Source organism: Adiantum capillus-veneris, chromosome 29, assembly GCF_014529385.1.
Source record: "Adiantum capillus-veneris isolate H3 chromosome 29, ASM1452938v2, whole genome shotgun sequence".
NCBI classification, from domain to species: Eukaryota; Viridiplantae; Streptophyta; class Polypodiopsida; order Polypodiales; family Pteridaceae; genus Adiantum; species Adiantum capillus-veneris.
The window spans coordinates 41,099,484-41,122,803 of record NC_140959.1 but is presented as its reverse complement, the minus strand read 5'-3'; the positions used below and the strand labels follow the sequence as shown (position 1 = coordinate 41,122,803).

General features: G+C 46.2%; 1 protein-coding gene and 1 long non-coding RNA gene across 3 annotated transcripts in view; both read left to right on the top strand.

Moving 5' to 3' along the window:
- The window catches only part of WAV2 (alpha/beta-Hydrolases superfamily protein), a 30,445-nt gene extending 19,989 nt beyond the window's left edge, over window positions 1–10,456 (top strand). The window contains exons 2-7 of one of the 2 annotated variants that reach the window (XM_086505503.1): window positions 3,642–3,677; window positions 3,790–3,868; window positions 3,957–4,011; window positions 4,081–4,197; window positions 9,653–9,817; window positions 9,906–10,456. In XM_086505503.1, coding sequence (XP_086361629.1) covers window positions 3,642–3,677; window positions 3,790–3,868; window positions 3,957–4,011; window positions 4,081–4,197; window positions 9,653–9,817; window positions 9,906–10,157 — 704 coding nt within the window. In that variant the 3' untranslated portion in view covers window positions 10,158–10,456. The remainder of the gene's footprint in view (window positions 1–3,641; window positions 3,678–3,789; window positions 3,869–3,956; window positions 4,012–4,080; window positions 4,198–9,652; window positions 9,818–9,905) is intronic. The other variant, XM_086505504.1, reaches the window with a different exon arrangement.
- On the top strand, window positions 4,205–7,726 carry LOC147419085 (uncharacterized). Its single transcript, XR_015187098.1, has 2 exons — window positions 4,205–7,169; window positions 7,252–7,726. It is a non-coding gene; the product is annotated as an uncharacterized LOC147419085 (long non-coding RNA).
- Window positions 10,457–23,320: the final 12,864 nt, after the last annotated feature.

The window sequence follows — 23,320 nt, the reverse complement described above, 5'->3', positions numbered from 1 at the left end:
AGATATTCAACTCCTCCCTCATAACTTAAAAAGGTCCGGGTCGGGAGATATAGAGGCCTTTTACAACCAAACGCCCCCCAGACCGCAGCTTGCGTCGTTTGGAGGTGCTGAGAGTAACCACTGCTCAGACTTCTTAATACTCCTCCCGCATAACCATCCAGGTCCGGGCCGGGAGTCACAACAACAATTACAAGCATACAACCAAACGCTCCCCAGGCATCGGCCTGCGTCGTTCGGAGGTTTTCAAACATTCAACGAAACGCTCCCCAGGCATCGGCCTGCGTCGTTCTGAGGTTCAAACATTACCAAAACAATATTTCTCACTTCTCCACCCGGGAGTAAAATCACCAATCATTGAAACCAGTATCAAACCAGAGTCAAACAATTCAAATCGGCACCAAAACAGGTTCAAAACAGATGACATCCATTTCAAACAAATTCCAAACAGGATCACCAAAGAAGTTCTCAAACAAATTTCAAACTTAAAAAGCAATCTCGATATCAATCGAGTTCGAAAAGTCGACTGGCTTTCCATCCTTAAACCTGCACCAAAATTAGGGTTAGGTTCATTCCATAAGGTCGTAGCCGAGCACAGCATGGTCCATCAGCTCTTGGACAGACAGTGTTTGTTTGGCGGCGAAGGTAGTCCCAAGAGATAGCAATCACACCGAACCTCCAAGGTCATCTGCTCATGAAGAGACATCTATTGAGAGATGTCGAGAAATTTCAAGTTATAATCTGTTAGGGTTTCCATGATGGCAAGCATTTCAGGATACCCCACTCTGCCAGAAGTTGCACTCCAAAGGAAGATGTTAGAAACCATATAACTTCGGGCAAAATTTTTCTTGAAAGCTTGCCAAGTCATTGGAAGTGTGCGGCTTGGTAGCTATAGACATCAATATCTGCATGGCACTGCTTCTGAGAAGAACAGTGACTTGAAACAAATCTGGATCCTTCTCTTGCAAGTGATCTTAATTGGCTTATGCCCTGTAAGACATGAGCGGTGAAGACGGGAGCGCGCCCGATGCGCGATGAAGTAAGGGTGGGAGTGGCTAATAAGTCCGGGTTCGAGCGCGAAGATACCTCAAATAAAATTCCAATAGCTCTGTCTCCTCTTTTGTAGAACTGGTATGCTTTCAAAAAAGCACACGCTTGATGCTCTAATACCACTGTCACAAGGCGGGCACCACGTGCCGATAGAAAAGAACAGATTGAATAGACTTTTAGCACTTCAATAACAACTGAACTGAGAGAGAGAGAGAGACGACACGTGACACGGAGTGGCGGAATTCCACCCCAGAGAGTATTGGTCCCAAACCTTGGCGCCCCTTTGGGTATTTCTTTATATTACTACTGATTCGCAAAGTACAACAGCCGGGGAGCACCTGCTCTGCAATCTGCGCGCTAAAAAGTGCCAGAGAGGGCCCTCAAGGCTCATATTTAAAGGCCCAAAGCCTAAAAGCATCAAATATGAAAAGCTGACCTCAAAAAATCATTTTTCTAAAATTTCGGGATTTCCCTAAAAATTCGTCGCAAATTTCGGAACGTCCGTATAGGTGCCACATCATCATATTTTGATGTGCAAAGTCTTTTGAGCGTGTTTTGCTTTATTTTTAATGCCTTTATGTCACTTGGGGCCCCATCGGACGGGGTCCCCATAAGTTGGTAGGACTTCTTTTTCTGTTACTTGTTCTTCTTAGGATTTCTAGAATTAGGGTTTGCAAGTTTTAGGGTTAGGGTTTTCAGAATTAGGGTTTTTGGCAGAAATTAGGGTTAGGGTTTCTGCTCTCGGGCAGCAACGTCATCTGTAAGTTGGCTCCATTCTTTAGCCTTTGACACGTCAGCAGTTTGTTACATTTTGCCCACGCCGTTGAATATTGAGTGTTGCTTGCTCTACGATTGCCTTCTCTCGATCGAGCAAAGTGGTTCGGAGAGCCTCTGAAGATGGCGGCACATAGTCGGTGCCATACTCTCCTATCCGTTGCACCATAACTTTCCAATACGCCGACCTATTTAGACCACACATAGAAGAGGTTAGTATCAAAAAGACGAAAATGACGATAACGGAAGAAATGAGAGAGAAGATTGATAAAACATACCTTGCCGCGACAAATGGGATATGGTTGTGATAGAAGAATCGGGCCACGGCGGCATCCACCTCTTCCTTCTTATGTGGGTCCGAAGAGGTGGCAAGGGTTCTTTGGCGACGAATTGGACTCGATGAAGATCCACCGGCACCGACACCGGGTAGAGAAGAAAAGTGAAAATGAGGGTCTTCAGGTTGATACCTTTGCGTGCGGGCTTGGGTTTATGATTGAATTGCCGATCCTTTTTCTCAAGCTCCTTCCTCTTCTCGATGCTTACGTTGGTGCAAATTTTCATCTCATGTCCCGGCACTCGAAAGAAGTATGCCCTCACTTTGTCCTGCACCCCTTTCCGTGTGTAAGAGCATAACTTGCATGCCCATGCATGAGAACCTCCCGCCGCCGACAAGGTGCCCTCCGAGGTCACTTCATCCCACCACGACCATTCCTTCGCCTTTTGAGTGTTGCCCACTTGAACGGAGGGGGTTTAACGAGAAGAAGAGGCCATGGATAATTGGTGAAGAAGAGGGCTTGAAAATTGTGAGAGAGAGCTTGAGAGAGAGGGCTTGAGAGAGAGGGCTGCTAGAAATAAGAATCCAAAAATCTGCCCATTTGTGGCCGTTGGAATCTGTCCGTATGTTGGCCCTTCTGTCCCGTTCCGGTGAGTTGGTGTCTGTCGGAACGCCCAGACACTCCGGGCCGTTCCATGCTCTTGCGGTCTGCCGGAATGCCATTCTGGCGTTCCAGGCCCTCTTAGGTCCATTCCCCGGTAACTATGGCCTCCTGGCACATGACACCCTCAAAGGATCTATTGTCCAACATGCAATGACACTGTGGTACCATCTTCATCGCCAACAAATCTGAAATTCCCATTCACAGTGAGGGTTCCCTAGAGCTTATTCCCGACGGCAGAGGGGGTATGCATACCTCCAAGGTACTATATGCTCCAAAGTTGGGTTTTCATCTTATGTCACTGCACCAGGTGTGCTAGCTTGGCATGGAGGTGGGGAACTCCACCCCACCGTATCTTGTCTCTGGTCTTCAGTTCTTTTTTGCGTTCCAGTACTTGCTGTTTCAGTTTAGTTTGTGGTGTGTGTGTGTCTGTTTCACGACCTTGTTAGTGACTTGCCAGTTAGAGTGGTATCAGAGCACAAGTTGACAGGACAGCCAAGGCCTCGTCTTAATAACAGGAGGGAGGGGGATGTAGTTTGGGATGTAGCACCTGTAACATAGGATTCAGTGTGCAAAGTCTTTAATAATATCCTTGGTGCTGAGAAAGGATGGTTTGGTCTCTGTATGGTGCCTACAGCATTCACAGGATAACATATTCCCCATGCTTGAGGTGGTCTTGAAAGAGGATGGCTTGGATCTTGTTCTCACTGCAGGCTTATTAAATTGTTAGGATGATCGAGCTTTACTAACTTCTTTGTACTAACAAGTTTTCTCAAGAACACTATGCTTGAAAGCTGGTGCCATTCATTGTATAAGTTAGATAGACCTGCATCATCTTGCTTTATATTTGATGAAGCTTACCTGCAAAGCTTTATGTAACTGCAGGTCCAACCATTCTTTTTTTCCAAGAAAATGCAGGCAGTATCCTTAAAAAAATTGAGGGTCGGGTGTGATGGTAATGCTGGCAAAAACCCAGTGGAGGACCACTTTTCTGGATTCTTCAGTTTAAGCGGTTCTTTGACTCAAATGTCAGATATTGCACATAGACTTGAGTTCATTGGCTTGATGATGCAACGCCTTCATTGTAATGTTTTCATGCTTTCATACAGAGGGTAAAATGCTTCACCGGTCTTTTATGATGCTTGTTTTAGTGTCATTATGGTTTTAGAATTAATATTACTCTCGGTTTGATTTTATCAGGTACGGTGATAGCGAAGGATTTCCTTCCCAGCATGGTTTAATCAGGGATGCTCAAGTAATTTTTTACTCTGTTGATGAAAGTTGTATCTAGCTTGGATTTTTGGCAATTTGTTTTGTCTATTAGGCTGCATTGGACTTCCTGTCTGGGAGGACAGATATAGATACCACCAAGCTGGTTGTTTTTGGAAGGTCACTTGGTGGAGCTGTGGGTACAACTCTTGTGAGAAATAATTCAGGGAAGGTATACCTTTAGTATTTCTATGCCCAAAACGCTGTTCTGCTTGAATGTTGTGGAAAGTCTCTTGGCTGCCTAGAATGCAATTGTTTGTGTATGGAGTGTTTTTCTTTTGTCTTCGTGGCAGTAGAAGATGGTTCTTATTACACACTATCATAGGCATCTAGGCAAAACACCAAAGACTTGTCCAACTTACAACAAGGGCATGTACCAAAAGGTATCAGCAAATTACAACTTACAACAAGGGCATGCACCAAAAGGTATCAGCAAATAAAAAACCGAAGGGAAGGAGGCAATCCCAAACTCATAGCCCTGTATGGGGTTGCCTTCTTACAAAGTCTAGAGTTTAGAATTGATACTTGAAGATCTTCTAAACTCCAAACGGCACAAGCTTCAGCAAGAGTTGGAACGTGGTGTGGGTGGGTGAGGGGCAGGGAAAATTTAAAGAAGAGGTTCTTTGCCTGTAAATCTCTGTCCTCTTCTACGTCTCCTTGTTCTAGCCTTTTCTGTGAGCTCTCTTTGCCCGTGGGATTCAAGGGAGAAGAAGTCTGTTTTGTTTGGCCTAGCAGATTGTAAATGGCATTTTGTGCAGCAAGTAGGCCTTAGACATTCGTTTGTAATAGTATATTGGGTTGGTTTGAGGTCTGTGGTCCAGTTTTCTTGAATTACATTTACTTTTCTGGTGCTTCAAGTTCTCACATCCAGTACATCCAAATTACTCTTTTATCTACCAGGCATCCAGGTGTTGATACCTATATTCTTGTGAAGGTAGCCAATGAGTCAACCAATTCTCGTGTATGTTATTCTGATTTGGACCCAACTTTGTTACAAGCCTGCACCTACTTTTGGGTACTGAGGATGTGGGTGGGGTTGGTGTGCTCCTATCTGTTAGGGTCAGCCCAGACTTGGACGACCAAGAGTGTGTGAGCGTGTTGTAAAGCCTATAAAGACCTAAGAAAACTTAATGATAACTCCTTTTTCATTTGCTCCATCGGTGCCTTATCCCCTATCTCCTCTCTCTCTCTCTCTCTCCTTGCTCAATGTCTGTGCGTGAGTGTGTGGGCTTCAAGCCCTTGTCTCTCAGAGCTTCCGCTCCCTATACTATCTACACCACTCTTGGACTTATATGTTCGAACCTGCATGAAGTTACGTCTATGTGATGTCAAGTTTTGAAGAACTAGGCCTCCTTTGTGTTCTCAACTTTGGGGGTCACACTTTGTCCTATAAGACTGAGAGCTTAAAAAATTATGGAGGCTATTGTGCTTTTCATGATGCATGATGTTTATATAGCTTGTTTGGTGGACAGGAATTTGGATGTACATCTAGGACAAACTAGAGCAAGAGAGATAAACGTGGGTATTGAGCAGTAATTGTGTGCATGGTGGCCATTTAGTCATTCTCTCACCTTCCACCTTAGGGTCCTGGCAATTTTTACTTGTGAAGTGAGATAGTTGAAAAGTCCACGAGTGTTTGCTACAATGAGCGGCAGACACCAACTACGTTTTGAGGTCGGCTTGAAGTCTCCTGATGAAACCGAACAAGAATGAAGGCTACTGTTTCTGTTGCTTTTTCTTTGATCTTGTCTGAGTGTATTTTATTTGTGCTGAGTAATCAAACCTTGGAGAGCACCTCGCTATCCCTTCTCTCGTTCCAGATTACAGAGAAAGAGCTGTAATACTACATTATTTTAGAGCATACAGAGATTACAGAAGGGGTTACAGAGCAGGAGCATTTCAGAGAGTCATGCCAACCTTATTCAAGCCTTAATGGAGGAGGGATATTGAAGGCCAGACATGGGCTTCAGTTAGGACATGGAGGATTCAAAAGTGATCAAGCAATGGCCTTCAAGCCTACAAGAGCTAGCAAATGAAGTGCGCTCCATGGGAAGCTGATTAAGGTGCTGGAGAACATGGAGAAAATCTTGCAAGCCAAAAAAAACGGAGTTATTTTGGGGATTCGTCAAGAGAAGGCTTATGTATCCTTCGGAACATAGCCCAATCACAGTCACGTGAAACTGTTCAAAATAGTAGGAAATGGGAGGTCTGTTTCTTGCCTATCGTTTCTTTAGACAAGAAACCCGTTTCTTGTTACTATGAGTTTGATGGCATGAGGAGTGCTACATTGGAGAAAGCAAGAAGCTGTAAAGAGGAGCCTAGAGCGGAATTGGAAACTGTTAAGGCCAATGTGGAGAAGTCTCAACCAAGGAAGGATGGAGAATTCAACACCGACCTTGAGGGACTCGAGGAGGAACTCAAGAAAGGGGCAATGAAGGAAGAGGTAAGGTGGAATCAGAGGCCAATAAGACATAATCGTGGAGGTGGAAGGCACAAAGTCAAGAAAGAGGTGAAAAGGGAAGCACACAAGGAAGAGGAGTGGATTAAGCCACATTGGAGGGAGAAAGGATGCAAAAAGCACATTGCCTTAACCTTCGTGGTACAAAGTATGGGAGAAGGGAGCACACCAAAGGAGGATTTCAAGAAGCTATGTGGGACATTGGGGTATAAAGAGGGGGAGTGTCACTAGATTTTTCTCCAATTTTTCGACTCGTAAATCTTTTTGTGGGAATGGTGCCTTCTTGAGCTTCGCCACAATGTGTGAAAGGCTTCTTAGGAACGATGGGTGCTGTGTGGGAATGCACTCTTTTAAAAAAAATCAATGAAAATTAATCCCATAAAAATGAGGTCGGGGGCAGCTTTGCAGGTCGGAGCTGGCAGGTACAGGCATCGATGACGTGGTGGTGATGATGAGCAGGTTATGACGCAGCCAGCCAGCACTCGCAGATTTGGACTGAGCAGCCGAGGCGATTGAAAAAGCTATGGCGGGTATAGCAGCTCGCATGATATATACAGGGGGAGGGGTGAAGGTGTCGGGACTTGGTAGCGCGGCAGGCTGTAGCAGGAGTCGCGTTGCAGGTCACCGAGCTCTTCTTCACAAGATCATGATGATGAGAGAGCTTGATGGCTTCAGATCTTCACAAGGTGAGCCTTGGGTTTGATGCAGTCTGCATTGGCTGCTGTACTGAGGTCAAGTTGTTGATTGAGGACGATTCAACTGTGCCAGGTGATTAATTAGCAAGTGTACAGTACGGCCCAAATTAACCAGCATCCAATCTCAGCTTTGGCTCCTTCCTCGTGCCAATGAAGGTAAGGGTGAACCTGTGGAGCTTACGTTTTCGAAAGGCTATTAGCCAGGGTCCTATGTAGTGTGTTGTATAAAAGACAAGGCAATGGCTAGAGCAAAACTTCAGGTCAAGGCAGCAATGCAAGCCTCAAGGTGTCCACTGTCAAGACTCCGACTCAAGAGGAGGGGTTTTTGTCAATTGATGACGCAGCAAGATGGCAAGAATTAGTGGGCCCCAGGAAGCTTGTCGTGTGCAAAGGGTACAGCGGGTGTAGTCACTGAGGCCACATCATGAGTAGGCAGAGCGCCAGCATGATCCATTAAAAACTTTATGAGGTGCAGGGAGTGATTCCCACACACAAAAACAGGACACACACACACACACACACACACACAACGATTAGGAGAGATAATCTCCTCCAAATCCAGAGGTTAAGCAGGCTTTTGAAAACTTTTGCAGAGCACAATCGAAACACACAATTACAAAATTAAAATGGGGCTTTTGATTGTGAATGAAAAAATCAAGCAAAATCCACGAAAATCAAGCCAATTTTTTTTTGTTGCAAAATTGAGTAAAAATGGATCCCAATGAAGGTTCTTAATAGCACAAATTGGCTAAAATTGAACCAATGGGACTCAATTGCAGCAACCAATGAGCGCATGGAACAAGATTAGACCATAATGCATACTAATTGAGCTTAAAAAATTTATTGTAGTCACTCATGTAAGGGTAGTGGCTCTCGGCATTAAGCCATGACCTTGCCCAAGACGAGCAATTAGCAATTAGATTAGTGCTAATCTAAATGCAAATGCATAGAAATTGATTCAATTTTTTTAACAAGAAGGAGATCCACAAAATCTAGCATAGAAGGGAATGCCTAGGATCTAATTAGATTAGAAAATTCTAATCTAAGCCATGGCTCTGATACCTGTTGTAGGGTTAAGGTGGATAGGTTAGTGTGCCATTCATGCTAATGGCATGCTTAGGAGAGGTTAGTGTAGAGCTTGCTAGAGAGAGACTATTGCACAATACAATAGTACCGGTATATTGCAAATTATAAAACTTGATATTATTTAGCAGAATGTGCCTCTATATAGGTTTATATAAATAGATAGCCTTTTGACACATGAGCACAAGAGGTGGCTGCCTATGCACAAATACAAGTGGTGGTGCTCAACACAAAGGTTGTAAGAGGTTCTTCACATGGCTTGACACATGAGGTTGAAGGGGTCGTTCACACAAGAGATGCAACAAAATTTCGCATCCCAACATTCATTCCCCGTTTCCATCCCAATTTCCCGTTCCCATCCCCGTTCCGTGTTTCCAACGTGAGTATCCGAAACAGGGAATGGCATTTCATGCATGTTATTGTTCCCCGTTCTCCGTTCCCTGTTCCGATTTCCCATTCCGGGTAACTATGGTCGCATCATGAGATTAAAGGATTAGCGATACATAGGCCTCTTCTAGAGATGCAAATGCATCAAGACTATCTTATAGCTAGCAGCGAGTAGTATCCGCTGCAGCAATGAGCTAGCCAAGACTGCAGATAGTGAGGACAGTTGATCTGCCAGAGCCATGGTCATCAAGAGAGAGGCCTACTTGAGGCTTCACCTTGAGAGGAGCAATGGAGGCTGGGGTCCGACAAAGTGTATGCTTGCTTGGCCACGGCTTGACATTGGACTTTCCAACGGGCAGGAGAGATTTATACCAAATACACAGCACAATGAGAGGAGAGGTGTCGCGGGACCCCTTCCTCAGTTCTAATGGTTATATTGTCTTGTGGGTGACTACCATGAGTCTATAGTATATACCTTGCACTTTCCATTAAGGGTGGATCTGGGCTTATCAATATTTAGTGAATACTAGGCATGATGAGCTGATGGTTATATTGTCTTCTGGGTGACTACCATGAGTCTATAGTATATACCTTGCACTTTCCATTAAGGGTGGATCTGAGCTTATCTTGGATTCACTCTAGGTATATGTATTCTATCCTTAACCCTAGGATGTCCTCGGGGTGGGAGTAGTTTCTTTCATAGAGAGCGTCTTGCAGACCTGTAGCATGCTAGGGATAGGGTGCAATTCGGGAGCCTCTATATACATAGTTTCAGCTGAGTACACCAAAGTTGTATATGCCCCATCTACCGGTTTTTCCTTTTTTTAGTTCCATGCGTCATACTACATGGACATAGACATCATTGTATATTGTTTGTCTCATAGGCCCATGGCCTTTTGCAGATGTTAAATACAATATTTCTATTTCTATGTAATTTTCTTGAATCATGTTTGAACGATAACTTTCACAATTTTTATTTCTGCTGTTTTGGATTCAACTAGCAGGTTGCGGCGCTGATTTTGGAGAATACATTTACATCAGTACTGGATATGGCAGGAGTCATGCTTCCCATTTTAAAGTGGTTTATTGGAGGAACTGGAAGCAAGGGCTTGAGAATCATGAACTTTCTTGTGCGATCTCCATGGAACACTATCGACATTATAAAAGATGTGGGATGTCTTTCATGGCAGGTTCATGTATCGTATTCGTTGTGCATTCAAGGTAGTAGTGTAACTTCCATGTCTGTTTTCTTGACAGATTTCTGAACCTGTTTTATTCTTGTCTGGGAGCCAAGATGAAATGGTTCCACCAGCACACATGAAGCGTCTTTATGCGGCTTCCTCTATAAATAGCCGGAGCTTATTTATTGAGTTTCCAGATGGAATGCACATGGATACGTGGTTAAGAGGTGGGGACCGTTACTGGCGGTCCATTCAGGTCTTCTTGGAAAGGCACGTTGGAAGTAGTTCAGACAGGCCAGGATTGGGTGATGTCGTAGATCCTGAATAAATTTTTGCGCTCTCTAAAGGCCTTGCACACCGAAGTTGGAAGAGCTCTCTCCATTTCTTTTTTTTCAAATGCTCAAAGAGGCAGACATTTGAACCATGTGAAATTAATTTGCCTGTAGAAATTTGTGAGAATTGTAGCCTTGGCTCTTGAAGATTTTATTGCCAAGCAAGCTGCATTCAGTGAAAAAGCACTTCTACACCCAGCAATGCAAAGGTGTTTGTGCGCCATCAAGCAGGTATGCTAGTTATGTACCATATAAGGGACTTTTAATGCTGTTAAAATATAGAATTTGTGTTCAATTCCTGTGTGTTTTATGCCATGTACGCAACTGGCACCTGTAGAAGTATCCACAGGTGTAGTGAAAAAACACATGTAATGAGGTATTTTCTTAAACTTCTTTTTTAGGTGTTGTACAAATTATTAATTCCGCAGCTATCTAATTTGTAATAGGCTTCTCATGAGCTGGATTGTTTGAGCCTGTGAAGCTGCATGAGATCAGTGAATCAAGAGTATTAGCTTTTAGGGGTATCTGATCACAGAGACTTGAAATTGAGAGAGCTTCAACATTGGTGACAGTCATAGAATAAAGAAGTGTTGGATAAGATTGAGGAGAGGTCTCATGATGCTCGCTACTGCTGCACCCCTACCTCGCCATCACCGACCTTCCTCCCCCTCTTCTCGTAGCTCCCCCCCCCCCCCCCCCCCCCCCCCCAAAACACACACACACACACCCCACAAACCCCCTGCCCTGCACGCCCTTGCCCTCAGCCTGTGCGGCCCCCCCCCCCCCCCCCCCCCCCGGCACCACTGCCCCCTGCACGGCCGCCTGCTCGCTCCCTCCCCCATCATCCCCCCCCCCCCCCCCCCCCCCCCCCCCCCCCCCCCCCCCCCTTTCCCCCAAATTTTTCTCCTCCCATCCCTCGCTTGGCCTCGATTCTCCTTTCCTCACTGGGCCCTTCTCAGGCTCGCTTCTCGCCCGATGCTTCAGTAGGAGTTCAGTCCCCCTTCGCCTTCCCCTGCAGTAGCAAACACAGATGGAGGCTTGTGCTTCGCCATAGAGGGACTCAGATGAAGTCCCCTCGCCCGACCCTGCCGAGCCGACCGTCCGACTTGCTCTGTCGCCATCGGAGCAAGTGAGCCTTGCAGCAGAGGTGGAGCGCCTTCAGGCCACATGTGTTATTTGCAAGATTTATTGTCAACCGTCCAGTAGAGGCGAGGTGCGCAACCTCCTTCAGGCCCGTCTCCTTGCAGAGGTGGGAAAGATCATCGACATACAGCTTTTTGGGCAGGGATACTACCAAAAAACAAAACAAAACTTCCGAGATGGTTGCCAAGGTTATCACGATGAGCCCATTGACCATTCGAGCGGTTACGACTCACTTTCGACAGAGGCGCCATGGGTTAGATCAAGCTTCAGATGTTCTTGTCGAGGAAGCAGACCTTCCCATTTCTGTGTGCTTCCCTAGCCTAAGGAGAGAGTACCTCTCGCTTCTTTGGAGGATTGGTTTCGAGATTGGGACAGTCTCAGAGACTCCATGCACGACAACTTCAGTCGTTGCCAAGGCTGCAAGTATACCTACATGCTACAGTACTCGTTCTATTTTGAAACACCCACTCTCTCTTGAAGGTAGTCCTTCTACCTACGGTGAGTGGCAGTTGGCTCTGCCAAAATGTGGAGTATTCGGGACTCCCGAACCAGTGCTTCATTTGCAGACAGATGGGCCATCTGGCAAAGGTGTGTCCCCGCAGGAGATCTCGACCCGCGCCGCATGTTGAGCCTCCCAAGGCTGATCCATCATAGCAGACATGTACGCAGGGCACACAGGCTGGTACCTCTTTAGAGCCTGGTGACTGATGGTTGGCAGCAGGTTCATGGCCACCGCCGACAAGGATGGGCTCCCCTCGCTGCCTCCCCTGTGGCCGACCTACGATAGTCCAGGAGTGATGGGGAATGGCTTTGACCATTTACAGCAGGATACCCTTGAGGAGCCTCAATCCACCTCAGTCTCGCGCCCCCCCCCCCCCCCCCCCCCCCCCCCCCCCCCCCCCCCCCCCCCCCTCCCCCCCAACGAAGTCCTCGGCTTCTTCTTTTGACCCTTCTTGCACTCCCCCTCAGGCTTCTGCAACTCGGCGTTCGCTTGGCAGTTCTTTCGCTACAAGCCGTTTGGCTCGGGAGGGATAGCCCTACCTGAGGACACCACTGTTGGTGCAGGCCTCTCCTTTTGCGTCGTTCCCTCGCGTGTTGACCAGTTTTGACATTCGTCAACAGTGGGACTTCATTGACTACGGCTTTACACGATTCCTCTGCTCGGGAGGCATAGCCCTACTTGAGGACACCAATGATGGTGCAGGCCTCTCCTTTTGCGTCGATCCCTCGCGGGCTGACCAGTTTTGACATTCGTCGACAGTGCCACTTCTTCAAGTACAACTTTACCCTATTCCTTGGCGACCCATCTAGAGGCAGCGTGCTTTAGAGTACATAATCTCTTTCGGGCCACTAGATGCATCGAGGCTTTAGATACAGTGGTTGGCTTCTCCTTCCCGTTGTGTGGCAAAGATTACACAGAGTAGACTCTACATACGTTCCTAGATTGGCTCAGGTACAGGCTCTAGAGTTTTCGCACCACATAGGGGACTTGGGAGCGATAGACTTGATTTAGACACTTTGGTTGCTAGTAAAGTTTGTTGCGACACCACTAGAACCAGCTGGATGTAGACTCATTGTGGTATACTTCTTTGTAGACACTTAAGTGCTCCTTGCTATGTATTTGTACATGAGGATTCCTGGACAGAGGATGTAGCCCTATGAATTGTGCTCTCTTCTTGGTCCTGGGTTGGACATGCACTCTAGACTCGCCTATCTCGGGGTCGCTTGGATGCGGATTACTTCCCATCCAAGCCGGCCTTGAAGATTGCGAGGTTGGTTGTTGCAAGAGCATAGGTCTTTTCTCACTGATCCCATGAGGATTGTCTCTTGGAATGTGCAAGGTTTAGGTGGATTCCAATTTTTGCGCGAGAGGAATCGTTTGCGTCAGGAGCTCCAGAGATGCCTTGTGGGTGGTATGATAGATCTACTTATGCTTCAAGAGCATCGTCTTTGTGAGACCCGTATTCGGTGTTGTGGTCAAATTCAGCGTAGCCGCTACGAGACCTTTAGGCTTTTGGTCAGCTGCTTTTGGGCTTAGAGGCATCAAGGGAGGTGTATATGACTATTGCGGACTTATGGCAGTAGGCCATTGTGGGCAAAGGTATCATTGTGCAAGGTAGGGCCCAGTCGGTTACTATGCAGGTTCACGCCTCATGGGCTTCCTGAACATTTATGCGCCCAACCATGCGAGTGCACGGGCTAAGTTTGGTCACACATTGTGGAGTCCTTGCCTCATGCAGAGCAGTGGTGTGTTGGGGGGACTTAATCATGTTGGAGCAGCCCTCAGATAGGATTGGAGGCAGCCATGCTATTGTGCACAGTGCTGAGCTCGCAGCTTGGGAGCGTCTATGTATGACCTTGAGGATTTCAGATGTTTGGCAGCATGCAGGCTTTGTACGGTCCTCAAATAGCCTCTCTTTCTCCTATCTGATGGCAGAGTAGGGGGCGTGAGTCTATCTCAGATAGATCGCTTCTACTCCAATGACCACATCTGTGACATGGGAGGATCTGTATGCATTTTGGCAGGGACTACTTTTTCCAATCAAGCGCTAGGGATTCTTTTTGTGGCAAATAGACAGAGGAGTGGGAGTGCCATGTGCACATCCTAGAGAGGATTCTACTAGATACAGATCTCAGAGAGTGGGTGGTGGTGCTTTGGACAAAGGGTTTGGGCACGCAGGGTACCCCTGCTATTAGAGTGGCCACTGGTCTTGCGGAGCTTAGTCGCTTCTTCCTCCAGTAGTGGGCAGCTCGCTTGGCTGCAACCAAGGATGCAGAGAAGCGGCTCCGATGGGGCATTGATTCCCTACAGCGGATGCAGGAGCGCCACCCTTGGTAGTCCTTGGATGGAGGAGCAAGTGCAGCAGGCTCGGTATGAGTTGAACAACATTGAGGAGCGGCACCATTCATGAGTTCGCCTTTCATCATTAGGCATCTCAGTGGCCCCAGGTGGGAGAGAGAGTTAGTGGTGAGTTCTTTGAGACTGTGGGTCCTCGCCATGGGCACACCAATTTGTTAGTTGAGGAGGCCCGATCGGTTAGTTGTGTTAGACTTACACCACTCTGCTGCCTCACAGATCTAGGGCATGCATGTACGGCTAGTGTTCCTCTGGGCTGGCCACCCTTTGCATATGCATTTAGACTGCACTGTCCGGCCACCCACCTTGTCCGAGCGCTCTCATATTTCATTTATTTCTTGTTGGGTCGTGGGGGATTTTTCCAGGCTTTGCCCTACCTCCCCTTGGGCACCTATTTATGGAGCTAGGGGGGGTACCCACTGTCACAAACTGGTGACGTGTCAACCCTATAAGTTGTCCCAACTTATGTTCAAGTGATGAGAGGACCTCGGGGGGACGTTAAAATAAAGTGCAACATATGCTGATGTGGCTGCCGTATGATCTTCCGTGATTTCCGCTGACTCTACGAACGGCTGCAAAACGTGTTGGCTACTGACGTAGCCTGATAGTACGGAATTCCGCAAATTCCGTTGGCTGTTTTTAGCACTAAAGCTTTTGCAGACTACTGCTTTTGAGTTTGAGAAGACTTTGGGGGCTCTGCTTTTAGCAATCCCGTGTAACCTTTATAAGTGGCCTTAAGGGCTCACTTCTCAGAGCATCTGGATGCAAAGTCTGAGAGTGAGCACCCGCGAGCTCTCTTTGTACTTTGCACACTGATTAATATAAAAAGAAATACCGAAAGGGGCGCCAGTCTTTGGGGCCAATACCTCTTGGCACGGAACTACGTCGGGCCATGTCGTCTTTTGTGAATTGTTTTGAAGTGAATCTCTGCTGTGTGGCGGTAGAATCTAGACCTGGGGTGTCCAAGTTTGTTACAGTGGTATCAGAGCGCGGCCGATTTCTCTTCTACTGGGAAATCCAATCCTTTTCTTGCGACACTTATGGATTCCAACAAGAATCAGTCGACTTCTTCTGCATCTGCCAATGCGGGAGGAGATCATGAAGAAAATTTTGATGAACAAACAAAGGAAGAGTACGAGCCACCTCGGCCTTCTCAATACAAACTTGAAGAGATGGAAGGTTGACAGCAGGTTGATGAGTGCACAAAGGAGATGATTAAAATTGCAAAGGATCCGCAGTTCGCAAAATTTTTGTCTCAGCAATCCATCGCAAAAGTGCACACCCAGTGGCAGAAAGCCACAGAACCACCCATCAAACCGGCAATCAAGAAACCTCCTTTTCCGAGGATGTTTACAGAGCAAGAATTGCAAGAGGTGGTTCAGACACAAATCAGTCGGCTTTTGGACACAAACAACAAATCCAAAAAGCAAGAGAAAAAGCATAAGAAGAGGACTGACTTCTCGGGTTATTTGGGTCGTCAATCTTCTTTTGCAGCGGCAAGAAAGCAGAACAAGCATGTCCGATTTGAAGGACTACCCAGTTCTTCTTCTTCTTCTTCTTCTTCTTCTTTTGACATTTCTTCTATCTCTTCTGACTCGAGCGAGGAGGACAGAAAAGGCAAAAAGCGAAGAAAAAAGCAAAGCTTTGGAAAGGGCAAGAAAAAGGCAAAAAGCGAAGCAAAAAGCAAAGCTTTGGAAAGGGCAAGAAAAAGGCAAAGAAGCCCAGATTTTGCCTAGTTTCTGACAATTCTACAGAGTCGTCATCCTCAGACAGTTCGGACTCTGACGACCACATGTTTTATGCAAAGAAGAAGCGTTTTTATAGAGCCAACCAATATGACTTTCTCGAAGACAAAAGCAAGAAAGTAAAAGAATTCAAGGAAGGTAGATAGTTGATTAAATTTGAATCCTTTTTTGGGTTCGGAGATGCTCCGAGGGCTTTGGCCTTCATTCAACAGTCTGACATAGCTTTTCTCTAGAGGGCATTACTTAGAGCACTCCAAGATTAGGAGGGCTATATCTTTCTTCAAAGGAAATTGCTCGAACATGGTGGTCTACTCTTCTTTTGAGGAAGGAAGCTCCCTACAGAGATCCAAGACTACTGCCTGGAACAAAAGTCGAATTCTATTCAAGAATTGATGGGTTATGCGAAACGGGGTTTTGCGATACATTCAGGAAATTTGACCTACCCCATTGATCAGATCTTGACTCAGAGAACCCAACAGACCTCTCACAATGAGAGTAGAAAGAAAAAGAGTTTTCAAGAAAAGAAAGACAAAGATACACGACCCCGGCTCACTCTTTGAGAGAGGGCCAATTACATCAAAGAAGGGAAGTGTTTGGATGCAGGGAACATGGGCACGTCTCCCTGAAGTGCCCCAAAAAGGCACAACAAGAACAACATGAAGATAGACCAGAGAGTTCGAGAGCAGCAGAGGAACGTGGCAGAAAAGCCCAGATGGAAGGAGGACTGGTTCCAGATTCCATGGGTACTGACCCGAGCATGATTGATGAAAGTACATAACTTTGCCGAGCTTGGGGCAAAAAATCAAGAAGCCGTGATTTTCTTTGATGGAGGAGCCAAGGCCAACTCATTTCACATGAATTGGTGGTGCGGCTTGAGATTTTTGTTAGAAACTCAGTACGCTGAACTTTGCGTTGATGTATGCTCATGTGTGTGTGCGTCTGGTGTGTGTTGTGTTGGGGAGCATATGTTAGTACCTAGTTCTATACCCACTATTGGGCACTGACGATGTTAGTGGGGATGTCGTGGTATTTAGTCAATACTATGCATGATGGAGTTGATGGTTATATTGTCTTGTGGGTGACTACCATGAGTCTATACCTTGCACTTTCCTTCAAGGGTGAATCTGGGCTTATCTTGGATTCATCTAGGTATATGAATTGGTGGCGCGGCTCGAGATTACACCTGATAGGATGGGACCACCAGCAGAGACAGTTCTAGCGGCACCCGGACGGGACATAGCCATTACACCTGTCATTGGCAAGCTTCGGTTGCATTGTCAAAGGTATTTGGGGCACGAGGACTTTTACATAATGCCCTTGGAAGGTTGTGACGTCCTCCTCGGAGTGCCTTGGTACCATAAGAACAACGCCGTGGTCGATTATCAGGCAAAGAAAGCGACATTGACAAATGAAAAGGGCCGAAAAATTGAACTTGATGTAAAACTGAAGGGCGAGTATGTCCCTATTGTATCGGCTTTGGCCGTTTCCTAATTAATGAAATCCAGTCTGTTTGTTTACTCAATCTACTTGAAAGAGTTAAATGATGAACACAGAACGAATATGTCTGAACTTGATAAAGAACGCCAAGATTTTCTCCACACTCATGTTGCTTGCTTTTCTGAGGGCCTGCCAGGCGAGTTGCCACCATCTTGTCCTGAGGATCACACTATTGATATGATACTTAGAAGCACACCACCGAACCGGCCACCTTATCGTGTTAGCCGAGCCCAGAATGTAGAGATTATGAACCAAGTGAAAGATCTTTTGTAGAAGGGTCTTATCTAGCCGAGTACTTCACCCTACTGCTCTCCGGTATTGTTGGTTTTAAAGAAAGACGGATCTTGGCGAATGTGCATTGATTACAAAGCTCGTAAAAAAATCACCATCAAGAACAGATTTCCGATTCCAAGGATCGATGATATTCTTGACTGACTATAGGGATTATCTTGTTTCGGTAGGATTGATTTGAAAAGCGGATATCATCAGATCCGAATCACACCGGGAGATGTCTACAAGACAGCTTTTTGGACGAGCTTCGGTTTATATGAATTTTTGGTGTTGCCTTTTGGCCTTAGCAATGCTCCAACGACTTTTAATCGAATGATGGACAGGATTTTCAGAGAGTACAGATCTTTTGTTGGCACTTTCTTTGATGACGTTATAGTCTTCTCCAAGGATGAGGCAGAACATAGACAACATCTGCTGCAGGTCTTTCAGGCATTGCGAGATCACAAGTGGGTGATCAATGCCAAGAAGAGTGAATTTTTCTTATCAGAGATACACTTTTTAGGACACATCGTCTCAGCAGCAGGAGTACAGATGGACCCGGCCAAGATTGACACTATACGTGATTGGCCCGATTTGAAGAATGTTCATGAAGTTAGAAGCTTCTTGGGCTTATGTTCTTACTACTGGCGGTTCATTCGAAAGTTTGCAGAGGTAGCTTCCCCTTTGCACATTTTGACACTGAAAGGAGTCCCTTTCTCGTGGGGACCCACAGAGGTGACTGCTTTTCAGATACGGAAAGAGAATAGTGCGTCAAGACACTCGTGGAAGTTCTGTACGGTCTGGGTGTGATGGCTAATTTTACTACGCTTGAATATCAAGAGTTCCGATTTGGGCGAAAGGAGAAGCTAACTCCTTGATCTAAAGAGTCGAAAGGAGAAGCTAACTCCTTGATCAAAAGAGCCGAAAGGAGAAGCTAACTCCTTAACAAAAAGAGCAAACTGATTGTCCCTCAAAACGACCCTCGGAAATTTTTGAGCTAACTTGAGTTGTTTTGCAGATATGCTATAATCGTGGACGATTACTCTCTTTGAAGAAGGGGAGATGTCACAAACTGCTGACATGTCAAAACCTAAAGAATGGAGCCAACTTGCATATGCCGGCCGTGGGGGCTAAAGCCTAAGAAGAACAAGTAGCAGAAGAAGAAGAAGTCCTACCAACTTATGGGGACCCCGTCCGATGGGACCCCAGTGACATAAAGGGATTAAAATAAAGCAGGATTCACACACACACACACACTCACGCAAAGCTGATGATGTGGCAGTTGTGCGGCAGATTTTTGAAATTGCGCTGGCAGGATGACATGGCAGGCTGTACGGAATTCTGCATTTTGCGATGGCTGATGACGTGCAGGTCGTACGGATTTCCATAAATTATGTTGGCAGCTTTTTGGCTTTGCTTTTGGACCAGATGCTTTTGAGTTTGAAGGCTTTTCACTGTAATTGCTTTTTAGGCCAAGGGCCTTTAAATATGAGGTTAGGGCTCATTCTCTGGCATGGTTCCTAGAGAAGGTGTCGAGTCTGGAGTACCGGCTTGTACTGTGTTGATGCAATATAAAGAAATACCGAAAGGGGTGCCAACGTTTGGGGCCAATACTCTCTGGGGTGGAATTCCGTCACTCCGTGTTGCGTGTCGCCTCATCAATGGGCAAGAGGAGTGTTGGAGACTCTAATTGTCTCCGGATCGGGACTCCACCTACGAGCCGACGCCCAAGTTGGGTATGGCAATTTCTCTCGAAAACTCGCCGGGGTGATCGAGGTTTTGGCGAGCGAGGGAAACCAAGTCTCGCAGTATCTGGATCCCTACGGGGCTCTTGGACGCTGTCACGCCCCTAACAAGGTCCGCCAGGGATCCCTTGGATAAACTAACAAGGGTGCAAGTTCTAAAAGATTGAACGGGCTAACCATCCCCAAGGCGGTGTCTAAGGTCTCTAATTGAGATTGAAATCAGTGACAAAAGCTTCTCCCCCAGCTCGCTAAAGTAAAGTAAAAAAATCTCTCTTTCAGTTTAGTTGTTATTGAAGTGCTAAAAGTCTGTTCAGTTTGTTCTTTTCTATCGGCAACTGGTGCCCGTCTTGTGACACTTGTGGTTGAATTAAAATGGCTTCTTCCTCTTCCGCATTTGACACTAAAAGTTTGAAGGAAATCAAATGGTTCGATGATCAAGGCTTCGACCTCTGGCAAGAACGCATGCAAGGTATCCTTTTCTTAAAGGATCGTGAAGATGCATTGGAAGAGAATAAGCCTCAAGGTTTGTCTGACGAAGAGTGGGCCAGGTTGAAAAGAAGGCTATGGCGTACATCAAAATGGCTATCAATGATGACATTTTGACAGACATCAAGCGTTTGGACTCTGCTTATGCAATATGGCAAAAGCTAAAGTCCAATTATGAGAACACCACGCCTGTGAACCAGGAGCATTTGATGCGAAAGTTGGTGAATATGCAGCTTGATGACTCGAAGTCAGCTTCTGAGTATTTGAGTGCTTTTACAGGTGTGTTGAGTCAGTTACAGGACAGTGGGCTTCAGCAATTTGATGATAAGCTGAAAGCTATTTTCTTGCTTATGACATTGTCAAATACTTGGGAAACCTTGGTTGTCTCCTTGAGCAATAGTCCCACCCTCACGTATGACGGTGTGAGAGGGTCTATTCTCAATGAAGAGATTAGACGCTAGTCTAGTGGGGAAGGTGGCAGTTCTGCCTACTGAAACGAACGAGGAGAGAGGATCTCCTGGCTACACAGACCGCCTACAGATACACGTCGGACGAACCACCCGACCATAGCCACCATCCGGCTCCCCTGTGTTGGGGCCAGCGTCCGAGGACGTAGGCGTGCACATGTAAGACCGGGCATCCCATACCACCCGGCCTCACCTCCTCGAGGTGACCTCGCGCACTCCTAGCCTCGTGGGCTAACCACTGGCACTCTGCCAGTGGGGGTCGATAATTGCAAATGAGGCCTTGGCCTCCTTTTTATAATAATGGCCGGCCACACTAGCCATGTTCACACTACGTCCGCCCGGACATTGGACGCCCATCCCGACGGCATCTAGGCTAGATCCCCTCTCCTGTGAGCGGGACATAACATACTTCCCCCCTTAAGAACCATTGATCTCCTCATCAATCAAGTGGGGATACCGAGCCTTCAAAGCTCTAACAGGTTCCCAAGTAGCAAACCTTTCAGATTGACCCTTCCATTTAATCAAGTACTCGTCATAAGCCTTTTGACGTGAATGATGGGTACGATGATCTAAAACTGCTTCGGGTTCTCGAGGAATATACCCAGTTTGCATATCTTGCCATACATTTTCCTCGATAGGCACAACAACGTCGGCTTCGCCCAATTTCACTTTAAGGCGGCTGACATGAAACACTGGATGTACACTAGCATCCGAAGAAAGAGCCAGTTTGTAGGCAACTTGGCCAATTTTCTTTGTGATCAAGAATGGACCACAATATCTAGCTGAAAGCTTATAATGCTTTCCTGTTTGCATAGTCTTGGAATCCTTGGGTATCTTTAGATAGACCCATTGTCCCACATCTAGAGTCCTTGGAGACCTCTTTTGATTAGCATAAGTAGTGACTCGATCATGAGCCGTTCTTATACTATCCTTAGCCAATTCAAGCATTTCTTGCATGTCATACAGGAATCACGAGCTTGGCGTTCCTTGACTTTCTCTAAGCCAATAGCAATTGGGGATTTAGGCGCAAATCCATACATCAACATGAACGGGCTAAATCCAGTAGCAGAATGCTTGCTACTATTATAGGCAAACGCTAACTGTGGAAGATACCTTTCCTAATCAGATTGCCTGTGAGAGACATAGGCTCTCAACATGTCCTCTAATGTTTGATTCATCCTCTCAGTTTGTCCGTCGGACTCAGGATGGTCAAAAGACAACATACTCAACTTCGTTTGAAGGTGAGCAAAGACATCTGCCAAAAGCGGCTAGTGAACTTAGTATCTCGATCGCTGACGATATCTTTTGGGAGACCATACAACTTATAAAGCTGATCGACAAATAAAACTGCCAACTCATGGCTTTTTACTGTCGACTTCGTTGGTATAAACTTCGTCATTTTTGTGAGTCTATCGACCACAACCCAAATAGCGTCATTGCCCCGACTAGGATTTGGCAAACCAACGATGAAGTCCATGGAAATACTTTGCCACTTTGCATGGGTGTAGTAGGCCAGCTTTCCTAAGGTGCTCTGCCTTATTGACCCGACACTGAGCGCATCTTTTCACATAGCTGTCTATGTAAGAGTGCATTCTTGGCCAATAGAAATATCGCTTGACCAAAGCCAAATCTCTGGATGCCTGGGTGCCCAGCGCTAGGAACATCGTGGCATTTGCACAAAATCCTTTGTCGAATCTTATTGATTTCCGGCACGCAGACTTTACCATTTCTGAACAATAGTTCACCTCTTATGGAATATTGTCGCTGTCTCGTCTCTCCAGCTCGACTCACTTGGGTCTTCGGACCACCCAAGCCTGTATGCGAGTCATGCCCCGCTTCGACCTCGTTCCATATCTTGCCAAAATGGCCATCGGAACGACATAGCCCTCGGAGAGAGAGATAGAAATCCGTCGAGATTTCAGCCATAGACAAGGCATTGACCTCAGGAATCCTGCCGAGTGCATCCGCAACTCGATTGCTGGATCTTTTTCTATAACGGATCTCAAAGTCAAACTCTTGCATAATCTCAACCCATCTAGCCTTCCGGCCTGTGAGATCACCCTGATAACAAATATAGCGCAAGGAATGATGATTTGTCCATGCAACAAACGTAGAGCCATACAAGTAGTGCCGCCATTTCCTCAGGGCGTGGACTACGGCATAAAGCTCCTTCTCATACGTTGGATAACGCATTTCAGCGTCAGAAAGCTTCTTACTTTCAAACGCAATAGGACGTTCATCCTGGTATAATGCCGCACCAATAGCATAATCACTAGCATCCGTTTCAACCAAAAACGGTTTGCTAGGATCCACAATGTGCAATATTAGCGCAGTAGTCACCAAGTGCTTTAGTGTCCGAAAGCTCTCGTCGAGACGCTCATTCCAGACAACAGGGGGATTACCTTTACGATGAGGACCCGAAGTCTTTGGCCCTTTCACCCCTCCTTTAAAAGTTGCGTAAGCGGAGCAGCAACTTTAGAGTAATCCTTGATAAACTTGCGAAAGAATCCAGTAAAGCCTAAAAAGGACTTTACTTGGTGTACATTCTTCAGAATGGGCCAATTTCGCACTTTATCCAACTTTTCAGGGTCAACGCGAATTCCATCGCGAATAATGATATGACCAAAGTACAGAAGCTCTTTCCTAAAGAATTCACACTTAGAAGCTTTAGCGTAAAGCTTCTCAGTGCTCAGTACTTCGAGAACAATGCGTATATGCGCTAGGTGCTCAGGCAAACTTCGGCTGTAGATCAAGATATCATCGAGAAATACAACAACGAAGTTGCCTAAAAATGGTCTCAGCAGATCATTCACCATCTGCTGGAATGTAGCTTGAGCATTGGTCAAACCAAAAGGCAAGACCAAAAACTCGTAGTGACCATAACGCGTATGGAAGCCTGTCTTAGGAATATCTTCTAGTTTGATCCGTATCTGATGATAGCCTGATCGC